Below are 14022 nucleotides of genomic sequence, written 5' to 3' on the forward strand. Positions count from 1 at the left end.
CTTTATTTACGCACCCTCACTACAAATTCATAGCGGGAATGCCCTCCCCATGGAAAACTTTAGTTATCCACCCTCACTGCAAATTCATAGCGGGAATCCCCTCCCCATGGAAAACTTTAGTTATGCACCCTCACTACAAATTCATAGCAGGAATGCCCTCCCCATGGAAAACTTTAGTTATGCACCCTCACTACAAATTCATAGTGAGAATGTCCTCCCCATGGAAAACTTTAGTTATGCATCCTCACTATAAATTCATAGCAGGAATGCCCTCCCCATGGAAACGTTTAGTTAGCCACCACTTCATATATTCCCATCTAAAAGGTGCACACTACAATACCTACAGCATTATAACTTTTCCAGAACTACAACATCTGATATAAGACTACACACCACAAGAGAGCCTATAAATTTCTTCTCAGAAGACAGCATGGGATCAGTGCCACTGTTTTGCTCCTGGTGAAAACATTTGCATAAATACATTAATTCGTATCTTTCCTAGAGATTACCAGTCATTAGAGAGTCTTTGACCCACTTTTCAGCAGCCAACGTGAGATTAATGCTACAATTTGGTCTTAGTGAGAGAAGCAACAGAAAGAAATTGATTCCTATCCATCTATGACCGGGTGTTGTATGAGAGACTTCATTGATTGGTCTTGTTGCTTCACTTTAAATTTTGGACAATTGCACAGCTCTGTGCTCCTTTATGCTGAGCTGTAGATCAAGCAAACCCATGAGCCTGTGACCTCCTACTCAGGGTCTGACTTTGGAATAGTGCAGCTGCTGGGTTTCAGGTGAGAAAAGAAACAAGGTGATATTGAGTACTATAAAAAAAAACAACCAAAATGGTCTATAAAAAGGCTTTAATAAATTTTAGCACCTCAAGTTCAAAGACTCTACTTAGTATGCAACTACAGATAGACCAGCACTAATACTAGCCAGGTAACAGTCAACGGGGAATGAGAGCTGAATTCAGGGCTCTTTTTATTCTACCTTTCTGGTAATTCACCTGGTTAAGTAATCTGTAACTAATTTGATGTCTCACTGTTCCCTGCCAACATAGGTTGATGGTTTGTTTTGGCTTCATTCATTAGCCTGCTTGTACTAGGGTCTCTGAGGTGGTGCAGGAAATGATGTATGGTTATTTATGATCCTTTACTCTTTCCTGTACTGATGGGACTTGTTGCACATACTTAGGAGGCTAGAATCTCTCACACATCACATTTGTCAACATTACACCTTGTAAGGACATCACTATTGTTTATATATATATATATATATATATATATATATATATATATATATATATATATATATATATATATATATATATATATATATATATCACTCTGACTCCAAAGCTACAGCTGTAGGTTCTCCCGAGGCTGTGGCCACCCATAGTGAAGCACTACTGATGAGGGATGTCACACTTAGACACATACTAATGGCTCACTTAGCAGGCTGAGCAAAGATACTGTCATATGCAGTTGTCTCTCTGGTGGCAGGATGTTTGACACAACCGGAGTCTTTATGTCTTGCCATTTCTGTGAATGACTCCACAATTCCTAAACAAAATAACTATCTAAATTGCATTATTCCAGGGATACATAGCAATTTTCAGCATGGGAGATGATGAGTGACAGGTCAGTCTGTTTCAGCAGGGAAGGCTTGCATATCTCTCATCACTGCTTCTGCTTTTTCCTCACATTGACTTTTTTAGACAAAGTCGATCACTTAGACTTTTCAGTCTAGAAAATTCCCAATTCAGCTTATATCAAGGAGGCAATATGCAGTCCTAGGAATCTGAACCAAAACAATGCTAATCTTCAGGCTTTCCTGAAACTCATACACAAACCTATATGTGCAGTTCCTCAAATTTGGTTTCAAAATACCGATAACACTCCCTCCATACCAAGGTACTGTACCTCTCACTCAGTCAGTCTGCCTGTTAGTTGTGGAAAGTATCCAGATTGCTCTAATCCAGAACCACAGCTAGGTTATCCTATTATCTGGCACTGTATCTGCTAATGTAGCATTGGCATTCATTTATGAAGCTGTAATTTTGTCACAGCTGTATAGAGCAATGCTGCACTATCACACCTGTACATAATGCCCCATGACTGCTCAGACCCAGGATAGTTGCCTCACTCTACTTATAACTGTAATCTGCTCCCACATTATCTCACATCAAATCATGAAACATACTTGCACTATAAGTCGCATCAAATAATGCCAGTTAACCACATTATTTGCAAATATAGTTCCTTTTCAATGTCTCCTGATAACCAATAATAAATACCTCAGCAAGTTGAATTCTCTAATCCTTGGAGAGCTTAACTCAGCATAGCTGGAGTGGGTCAAGAGGTACAACTGCCCCATGAGCAAAGTGTTAGGGTGTGAATTGGACATCCATCATCCCTATCACTCTGTAATACTGGCTATTAAAAGCTAGTATTGCACTTCTGGCCAAATCTGAGCACTGTAACACTGTGTGTGGTCTAAACTGTAGCAGCTGCTTGCTACCTTGCAGCAAACAGTTTGCTACGGTTTCAAAAGTATAAAAAGCAAAAAAAATATATATATTTTTTTGTAACTAAAACCTGACAGCTGTAGTGCTCCATGCAGAGTATAAACTGTAGCAACTCTTTGCTACATTTGTAGCAAGCAGTTTGCTACCATTTAAAGGAAGATCTTTTTTTTTTACTACAGTGTGATGATGGAGAGTCAGGGGCAGGCCACAGAAATGAGACCTGAATGGCTGGGGCAGGTGGGGTGGTGAGGCGCATGTCATGCATCTGATCACTAGGTTGGTGTGCAAGAAGAATGAATGGTCTTTTTCTTTCTTTTGCTCTTCACTTGAAGACCTGGCGTGGTGGTATTGGTGGTTGAGGGTAAACGTTTGTGGGACTGGCACATAGCTCTGGTTCAGCCAGCTATGAATCTGGCTTAACTACCCTTTCATTCTTTAACAAGAAATCTTGTACAACACATAATAAATATCACAAGTGTTTCTTTGATCAAACTGTCCAAGTTCCAAACAGATGTGACAAAATACTTTACAACTTGCTTACACATCTTGCCTAAGCTGGCATCCCTAGTAATGTTATTTCCTCTGTGATCAAATCTGACCATCAAACTATCACCTCCTTCCTCAAAACTAGTACTATTTTGCCAAAAACAAAATTTGTCTTTTACAGAGATTACTCAAAAAGGAACCTAATACCCATGTCTAAGGGCCTTTAGAAATTCAGAATCATTCTCCTCTGCTGAAAAAATGACTGAGGCTACTATATATATATATATATATATATATATATATATATATATATATAAAATATAATATATATATATATATATATACACACACACACACACACACACACACACACACACACACACACACACACACACACACACACACACATACACACACACACACACACACATGTATATATATATATATATATATATATATATATATATATATATATATATATATCCATAGACTATACACACACACACACACACACACACACACACACACACACACACACACACAAATAACTGATGTTGTGACCTAACCAGTGAATGGAGAAATCCATCCCTATTTAGCATAAGTACGATAGATAAATTCAGAAATAATCCCTCTGGAGAAAGTTTCAATGAAATAAACAGTATAACAGAAGAAAACATACTTTCATTCACTTCCGTCCATCAGGGGTTACTTAGAGAGGTCAGTAAAGAACTCTACTACTGCCATTAGGAAGACTAAAGCAGAATATAAATAGAAAGCTGTGACCTTTGCAAAGATAACCATAATGCCTTTTTAAACTATCTTATTAGCATTGAAAGTAACATCCATCACTGTACTAAGCTCCAGCTGAAACAGCATTACCTCTTCTGATTCCAAAGCCATATAAAATTTCCTACTTAACAAATTCAGTTTAATTTTCTACCCTCCCACACACTCCCATGTTCCCTTCTGTGAATTAGAAAATTACCCTTTCCCCAAAACAACTACTGACAAGACAGTAGAAGCTCTATCAAAAAAAAAAAAAAAACAGCTCCATGGACCCAAACAATATACCAGTTTCTCCCTTAGTGAGTGCAGACCTTCTCTAACTTAGCCTTTTCATGGGGCTATGTGGATAATAAACACTGAGACACTGAGGTTTCACTCCACAAGGGTGGCTCAACCACATAGCCTGACAACTATTGTCCTAAAAGACTCATCAGCTTCATGTGTAAAATCATGGAATATATCTTGGTTAATCTCATAAACAATTAAATAAGTGACCAACAAAGCCCTAATCCTAATAAATTTGGCCTGTTGATTATGTCTCCCTAATTTCTTAGAAAATGCAACAGGTGCATTTGTAAAGGCCATTTCATTCATTCATGCTGTCTATTTGGACCTTGCTAAAGCTTTCAATACAGTTTTCCACGTTGGCATTATGGACTAACTCAAATGTAAACATAAAGCTGCATGTCATCATCTGGGTTGCTAATTGGATCTGTGGCTGGATGCACACAGTGGGAGTTGGCAGTACCTTCCCATCTGAAAGGCACTACTAGTAGTATTTTGCAGGCTTCTGGTCTGTGTTCCTTCTTGTTTAGCATTTGCTCTCCAATGTAAAAGCAGATGACAATTGTCTATGATTAACCAAGTTTGTTGATGACTACAAACTGGGTGTTATAAATTATTCCCCCATAGAAAATCAGATCCTCTGAAGGACTTGCCAAACCAACATTTAGTGTACAACCATGGCCTTAAGCTTAAGCGTAATACCAAAAATGTAGTGTAGTTTGTGACACCCCTGCACTGGCTCAGTAATCAAGGAGCCTCAATCCTCACCACTGGCAACAGTGAGGGATGTACACAATGGGAGGATGACAAGTACATACACAGTAAAGTACAATTTCCTTTAAGAGCACACAGAGCTCACAGTCAGTCTGGGGCTAGTTTCCAGATCCCCAATAAGACTCCCTACTGGCACAGCTATAGGATTAAGATCTCAGCCAAGTGGTCAAGCCAAAAGCTCCAGCACCCTCTCTGTCCAACCATTGCTTCATGTCTCTGCCCAAGTAGCAACACACACACACACACACACACACACACACACACACACACACACACACACGTGCACACACACACACACACACACACACACACACACACACACACACACACACACACACACACACACACACACACACACCACACATACAGCTCAGTCCCTGTCCCTAGCCTATCTGCCCTCCCATAGTATCCCTCCCATCCCTGTAATAGTCTGAATCCCTTTACAGCATATATTTATTAGGTTGTAGTGGTCCACTGAATCCCTTCCTCCTTTGATCCCTGTACTCCCATTGGTGGTGATACAATACTTTACTGAGTCAATCTTGGTGTCTGGTGGTGCCACCCACCTTCAATCCCTGTTATGATGTCATTGTCATTATGACACTTTGAGTTTTAACCTCTGATGTGCTGTGTACCCCCCCCCCCCGATCACTGTACTACTGTTGGTGCCATTATAGCACATTAAAGAGTAATTGTTGTGGTCTGCTGCATATGCCCTCCCACTGATCCCTGTACTACCATTAGTGCCACTGTGGCACGTTAAAGTATAATTGTTGGGGTCTGGTGCATCTGCCCACTCCCCGGATCCCTGTACTACCATTAGTGCCACTGTGGCACGTTAAAGTATAATTGTTGGGGTCTGGTGCATCTGCCCACTCCCCGGATCCCTGTACTACCATTAGTACCATTATGGTGTGTAGTGATTCTTCCTACCTTGTTCATGTTGGGTAATTTAATACTGCAACATGGTTGGGATCGCTGTGCTGATCTACATATTTCAGCAATTTCTTAAATTACTTAGCCATGTAGATGCCTTCCTGGAGGCAGTTCTGGGGCAAGACTACAAGGCTAATTAGCATATGCCTTTCCCCCTGGAATGCCTCATTAGTATGCAGCATGGCTGCAGGTCCATCTCTTTGCAGTGCTGCATATCTTTGTGTTAGAGGACTATACAACACTGAATAAGGATGGTTGCTGAATCAAGGAAAGATACATTTGTGTACCTGTCACTGCACATGAATGAATTCAACCCTTAGTCTTTTTACAAAAAAAAAAATGCACATTAATTTTAAGTTACAAAATAGCATACAAAAGTGCACTATCGGGAATAATGGCTAAAGGCTGCCATTTTTACCTTTTTGGACAATTTTTACTGAATAAATTAAATACATATGCCCAGACTGACATGGAGTTCTTTAAATGTCTGTCTGGTCGAAGGTCTCTAAGATTCAGACTATTAACAGGACTCATCCTGTAGACCTGGGTTTGATCTCCTTCATTTCCATTTGCATACAGTTTGTGCAAATCATTTAAAGAGATGGCTTTCTTGTGTAGCCTCACAAATGAAGCATTTGTACTTACTAGGCCTAGTAGATTAGCTCATGAGTAAAAATTATTTTTACTAATCATAATTTGGTAACTGGTTACATAAGGAACGCAGGAACAAAAGTATACTGTATCCTGAGAAAGTAGAATAACAGAATTATGCAAACAATGAAAACATTTGCTTACATTCTTGCAGATCATATGGTAACATTTGCACAGAAACAAAATTATTTAACAGTAACAGAATTATGCAAACAATGAAAACATTTGCTTACATTCTAGCAGATCATATGGTAACATTTGCACAGAAACAAAATTATTTAACAGTGTAAGCAACTCCACAGAGTAACTCCTCAAACATAAAACTCAAACTTATCAACAGTCCAAGTGTAAACAAGATATTTATATAATGGGCACAATACATGAATGTACAAGTCAATGACAGCTATACAGTACAACCAGCAACTTGCTACAGCAAAATAATTTTGAATGGTGACTATTGGAGAATGATGCATAGGAAAGAACAGAGCAGAAAACACGCCATCTGTCTGCAGCAAAAAGCTGGCCTTCTATGATCATTTTGTTCATATTACCAGTGAGTCACCTATAAAGCAATGAGCTGTCATCACTTCTGTAACAGAATATAATATGTGAGTGGTTAATACAGATTATGTCAAATAACTCTGAAACAGTGTGAGACAGGATTTTGGATTAGAAAAATGTTCTAGGACATATGTTTCTATGGCCATTTAAATAAGTTTAATAATTAAAGACTGACATTATGCAGAAACAGATGCCATATGCTGCCCGGTTAAAGAAACACCAGCTCTACTCAGTGGCATACCACCTGCTCAGAGGCGATCTGTGCCTGACGTATAAAGCCATGTCCAACCCGGAATTAATGGACATGCTGCACCTCAGAAAATTCAAATCCCATCGAGCTACGTGCTCGAGAGACTTGAACCTCAGCACTGAAATAAATAGGACATGTTGGAGGGACAGATTCATAACCCAGAGGCTCCCTTCACTCTGGAATAAAATCCCAGTCCAGGTTAGGCAGAGTCCCTCATTGACTCTCTTTAAGAGGAATCTTGATGAGTGGATGGGGGATTGTAGGTTTACCCCGGGTATCACTTCTGTGTCACTGTTAGACAGAGGCACAGTATAATAACCTCGAAAAGGGGCATAGCAAAATTAATTTAAAATGGGTGGCGAAAGCCAAACACACTCTGGCTAGGCTTATAAATGCCCTAGGGCAGATAGCCTAGTATGAACCTATGAAAGAGTCAATTCTGTAAATATATTCCTCAACATTTAAAGATCGCCAGTATGGTAAACTTCCTTAACTTTACACAGTGCTTACACAGACAAGCATAGCGAAAAGGAGTGCCATTTTATTACACATGTTATGTGAGAAATGTACAGCATGCATGTGACTTGGAATGTCTGAAGGCCGTAAAGGAATTTATGGGTCCTGCCTGTATATGAGAAGGAAAAAATATACTTGCAGCTTGTTGTTATCAAGGAGACAAAAAGAAGTAGAAAGGAAATAACGGTAGCCTCCACAGAAAGAGGGTTACAGAAGCGGAAATTAGTGATGATTACAATTAATACAAAGAAATCACTTACCCCGAACATCTGACGTAGATCAGGGTCCCGGAAACGAAAAGGGATATTGGAGACATGTAACCTCTTGGGCTGTTGTTTTTCTGAGTTCTCTGAAGAATGCAGCTGTTGAGAGCCATCTGTTTGTGCAACCTCATCTGTCTGCTGTGGAAAGAGAAATTATCCAGGAAAATACCGTTTTAATCATTAATTTGGCAGAATAATCATCACCAAAAGAACATTAGAGAAATTCAACTGATAGTATTAAGTAATGATTTGTGTTCAAAGCCATGTATGTTTACAGTTTTGCAATTATTAACACACGCCCTAGGCATAAGACATTGCCCAATTGTACAACTACATGCACACAAAAAGTATGTATTTACTTATTTAATTTATTTTTTGTTAACCACATTGGTCTGACTAGGACTATGACCATATTCAGAAGAGACACAGGGTGATAAAAGGTGTTTTATGTGTTCAGCTGTAATGTGAAATTAACTTCTGTGAGGTAGTTTCCACATACTTCAAACCCCATGATCCAAACTGAAGTACTTTTACTGTGTAGTATGATGGCTAGGCAGTAATTTATCGCCATTCCACTCCTTTCTGAGGTAATGTTCCTACCATAGTAATTAAGTAACCAATTCAGCAAAGCTTTTAATATTTATAAGAAACTAATTTTATTTCCATGCATATACAGAAACTAAAGAAATAAGCTGAAAACATTGGTTAATTAAGGGATTATAGTTTTAAACCCCATTTTCTCATTAGACTTAAAAAGATGAAGATCTACTGAAAACTCAAATACAGATAACTTTATGTTTTTGCATATGATGAAACAATTCGTCATATGACAAATTTATAAAAGTCATGCTGCAAGATTTTTTTTATCTGCAATACACTAACATTCCTTACATCTTTTATTGTATCACAGCTTGTGTCTTGCATTAGTCGCTGATCCTGACTATGCCCTATCACATTGCTTTGTCTCTGTTCCCACTGGTCTTACATGCTAATTCCCATCTAGCTGGTGAGTCTGTCACTGCAATCGTACTCTCTCTGGATATTAATAAGTTGTTATTACTGGGATGTAATGATGTCTACATTTCTTATTTGGCTCTTCTGATGACTTTATATGCTAGGTAATTATTTTCTGACATTATACTGGAACTGTGAAATTACTGACCAGACTTCTTACAACTTTCTTTACATCTCCTTCCTCAAAGCAAGCCCATTTGAAAAGAATTATTAAATGATTTCTTAGAGAAAGAAAAAAACAGACTGCGGGAGGGAGGAAAAAAAGTACATCTTGTTACACTCCTGTAGCTCCTATTCTACGAACCCTGTAATAAAATACTTAGACATTTGTATAGAAAATTGGTCTTAGCTGCTACTGTGTACATCTACCAGACCCACTCTTTCCTGTCCATATTTTCCATATGTAATGGTGATTACTAGCATATCACCTTACCATTCAGTAGGCCATCTGAAGTTTGTATAACACTTGAGTACATCTTTCTTTGCCCTCTCCTGGAGCTGTAAGTAGAAATTTCAAGTTCCCACACATCTGCTATGTACACCCCTTTTATCCTTTGCTATATGCTTCTGCCAAGGCTAAATGAGGGACATGCTTTAGAATGTCCAGTAACCACCACGACATAAACATGAGGTACTCTTGCAAACTGGCTGACAAGGTTATAACGCTGTAAACACAAAACTTTCATATAGGAACTCCTGCTGTCATTATGATAGCAGCTGGAGTCTTTCATTCAAGAGAGCTGGAATTTTTTTCACTCATTAAAGGCAGGCCTTCTCGAAGCCCATCGGGTATGGTGAGTACTTAAACAGCGGTTTCATCTTACTTATCGGGTTTGCTGCAGTGAGCAGAATATTTAAGTACAATGTCAAGCAGAGTCCTACAAATAATTAAAAAAAAGATGGAAGGATCCTAAAAGGCAAAGAAAGACTACAGAATAATAAAATCCTTCCCAAAATATGCCCTACCTTTGAAATGGAATTCCAAACTCTAGTCCATTGTATATGCATGCATAAGCAATTAGGTGATCATGACACAGATGTCCGCCTAAAACATACAGCATGGATTTCCACTCCCTAACTGGACTGACCTATCACCATTTTGGTTAAGTTCCCCATAGCATTCTGACAGCAAAATACAGCGCAGTTTTCAATCCATTTGGTTTATACTTGTTTAGTAATTCCAAAGTCCTCCTTTCAACAGATAGAAAAACTAAACATATTGTCCAGCTCCCAATGCTCCTGGATCTGACAAAGGTAGATCCTCTACTAAAGTGAACAAGTAGCTTATGAAGGATGCATTCCATTCTTTTTTTTCATATCCAGGAAGAATTACAGAAGAAAAACAAGAGCTGAGTGTTGGCTTAGGGTACACCTTAGTGAAAACTCAAAATTCATCTAAAGATATCTAATCTCCGGGGCAAGATTAAGTGGGGTACTTTACACATAAGGGTTATGCTATATATTTGCTTCTATATAGGTAAGACAAATAGATTAATAAAAGATCGTATTAGTGAGCATGTTTATGATATAAAGAAGTAAAATGAGAAAAAAATGCTCTAGCAAACCTTACAATTAGTTATGGGATGCAGCATACTTTAAAATTCTTTGTATTACAATTAGTGAATTTGAATATTTGGAGAGGAGATATAAGAAATAAAACTGAAAAGATGAAGTATAAATGGATAGCTTGATTAAACGCAATGGGTAATTATGATTTAAATGATGTCGGTAATATGAAGACAGTTTTAAAATGGAGGGCATTGTGACATTGTAAGAGTAAATGATTTAACTGAAGTAATTGTTTTAATTAATGAACGTGAAACTAGTATATAATAAGTTTTATGACAGTTTGATTTTACTAGGAAAAACAACTTGCACGTCAAAGAGCTTGTCGTTGTTGTTTGTTAATAAAGTGTACCAGCCTTTGGATACCAGCATCTTATTTTGTTTTAAACTTTTATTCATCAAAATGTTCCACACACAAAAAGTTTGCAGAGGTCACTTCAGATTAGTTATGGTATGATCTCAGTTATTATCACAAGGGGTAATATATAATTATTGACCATGGGATGAGTAAGGTCAGTCTTATAATGGATAGGATAGATTAATTCAAGCACCAAAAGGGCTAGGCTTAAAATGGCCTACGATTTCAGCTCACCTAGTACTTAGCTATGACCTATAAGAACAACATTTTTAGTGGTACACAGAGAGAATAGTAGGTGGCTTGATCTTAACAAAATGTCTGGAGCTTGAAAATGTCATTGACATGCAGATTGTCAGTATATTGTTTAACCCTTTTATGACATTTCCTATAATTCTTACAAAATCATTCTTAATGTTTTATGAAGCATTATCTCATAAATATTACAGCCTAAAAAAAGCCAGACTCTGGCTCAGATCATGCAGTCCTAAAAGATATTATTTTTGTGTTCAGAAAATATTCCTGCCTTTCTTCTGAGCTAGCTGATCTGAAAAATGCAATGCACAATAAGTGCAGTGACTTTAACGTAGTTAAGGGAATCCATAAAAGACACAGAATATAAGAACTCTGGTTAAACTTTTTGTAAGCATTTGTAAACTGGGTAAGTGAGCTGCTTATTATGGACGCTTTTCAGTAAAAAGAGGATACATGTAATATATGTGGTATTTAGAGTAGTCAAGCAACTTTGGAGAAAACCCATACAAACACGATAAGAACATGTAAGTGCTGCACAATGACTGAAAATAAGAACTGAACTACATATTCCTGATGTGTAAGTGAGAGATCTTATCTACTGGTCTACTGTACTGTTGTGTTAAAGAATTATACGCAAAAACAAGCAAAAGTGTGTGTGATGATGGCAAGTAGCTGGCAGCAGATGAACCAGTTGTACAGATTTGTAACACTTATGCAATATGACAAACTGCACACCTGTACCTGTCAGTAACATATGTAGAGGTAGATCATCTACCATGGCACAGCTTGCCTCTGTATCTAGGCTTATCGTCTGTTATGCATTATTGCTCCTAGTGACCCAAACTCCCAACTCTCTCATCCCTTCAAAAAATATATATCTATTTTATAGGTTAAATAATGAAGAACTGTAGACCAGCAATGATCCATTCATATGGCATTGATAGCAGATGTGTATTATGGACAACTCCAAAAGCAAGCAAAATATAAGGGTAACTAAAAAGAAAAATACATACATCCTCAATGACTATGTCCAGTGGAACCAGACAAGATTAGCCACTGCCAGTCAAGTTTTCTAGAGTAGAATTCAGACATGCTTTTCTGTGGAAATAATGGCTGTGAACATGTGATATCTATTAATAACTTAAAATTTAATTAGCAGATTCTTACTATCACATGCTGACAAAACAGAATACTGTTCTACACAAGGCGATATATCATATGCTTCCTCTGCCTTAACAACATAGCAAATATTTGAGATTTCACATATATAAACACAAAACTACGTTACCACTTTTGTTGTTCTTATTATTCTATGTCATGAGTCTGGAAGAATTTCCCTATAAAAAAGTCATACTATGACTACTCAAACCACTAAGTGCTTGATCAAAACTGATTAACTGCACAGTACCTGAAATCCACACAAAATGCAACATTTACCAAATAATTTTTGCAGGGAGGCAGGGTCCTTCTACAACCCATACTCACTCATTTTTTATATGCTAACTCCATGGTAACCGAATCATGTGTAAAAGGGAAATGGAAAGATAAAAACAGTTGTTACACTAACAGAGATCCTGGTACCCATTCAAAAAATGGGAATGGTAGTCAAGGAAAAGTGTCCACGAGGAAACAGAATAACAGTCAACTAGTTATATGTGTGTATATTTATATATCCAGATGGCAACTGTCAGTCTGCTAATAAACTGTCACTAAACAAGCTGTAATGTAATGTTGATGTATGTTATTTTTGTACTGTTACATACATGTTTACCAGTTCTGTTGTGGTTGTACTACATCTGTATGTTTGTTGTCCTTATTATGCTGTAAGGTTCATTAAGCATAGGACGGTTACGTACACAATGAGCATCACACCGATAATTTCTGAGAAAAGATGATGCATTACTCAGTCCCAGGAAGACTATAGGGTGAAGCAGAATCTGATTTGTTTTACATTTCTTACTCTATGTACTTGATAAGTGTAAATTATGTCCCTGATGTTAAAATACCTTACAAGAGCTGCTGTTATTAATACCCTTAAAGCTGTTTTCAACACATGGGATTCTTGATGTGGAAATGTTAGTTAATAGTCTTCTCTGCGTTAAGTATGAAATTCCAGCAATTTCTACTGCAGGGTAAATTTCAACAAGTAGCCTCTATCTCAGTTATCTATAGCTTCACGGTGAAGATGAGGCAAGTATTCAAACTGTGAAAAGCCCTATAAAGATGGTATAGATCATTAACACTGCTCTTTACATAGACATACATTCAGCTCTCCTGAAATACAGAAATTCTCCCTAGCACGACGCTGACTGTAGATTAAAGACTTCCGTAGGCCAGCCAGAAAAAATATAAATTCAGCTCAAAATAGACTGAAGCAAAACCACTTTAGACAAAAACCCATCTATGCTCAGAGAATAAGAGCCATGTTTTCATAAAAGCAAAGCGATAAAATGAGAATATTGTAACTTTGCAGGAAAGATCAACCAGAAATGGCAGTTGTGAAGCAAACAGTGACACTCCAGATTATGTCTTGCCAGTACTGGTGGCTGACCACTTGCTAAGAAGCAATACCAGGGATTTGCTCAAAAACGTGTATTTTTATTCACTATATTAAATATACAGTGTGCAGTTTTGATGCCTGTAATGAAAAGTTAATCAAAGATATGTCCAGAGAGATATCCAAAACAGTTTCTCAAGATGCATTTCACCAACAGCAATCGATAAGCAGAAAGGTATTCATCTGAGTCTGGAGCACCCTGCCAGGCTCTCTAAACTTAACTAAAACATTTGCTAG

General features: G+C 37.7%; 1 protein-coding gene across 5 annotated transcripts in view; it reads right to left on the reverse strand.

Moving 5' to 3' along the window:
• Positions 1 to 14022, reverse strand: part of RBFOX3 (RNA binding fox-1 homolog 3) — a 3506422-nt gene that overhangs the window by 415157 nt on the left and 3077243 nt on the right. For all 5 annotated transcript variants that reach the window (XM_044068066.1, XM_044068064.1, XM_044068065.1 and 2 more), the window contains one exon: positions 8036 to 8176. In XM_044068066.1, coding sequence (XP_043924001.1) covers positions 8036 to 8176 — 141 coding nt within the window. The remainder of the gene's footprint in view (positions 1 to 8035; positions 8177 to 14022) is intronic.

The sequence above is a fragment of the Protopterus annectens genome, chromosome 4.part0, assembly GCF_019279795.1.
Source record: "Protopterus annectens isolate FY-2018-M chromosome 4.part0, PAN1.0, whole genome shotgun sequence".
NCBI classification, from domain to species: domain Eukaryota; kingdom Metazoa; phylum Chordata; order Ceratodontiformes; family Protopteridae; genus Protopterus; species Protopterus annectens.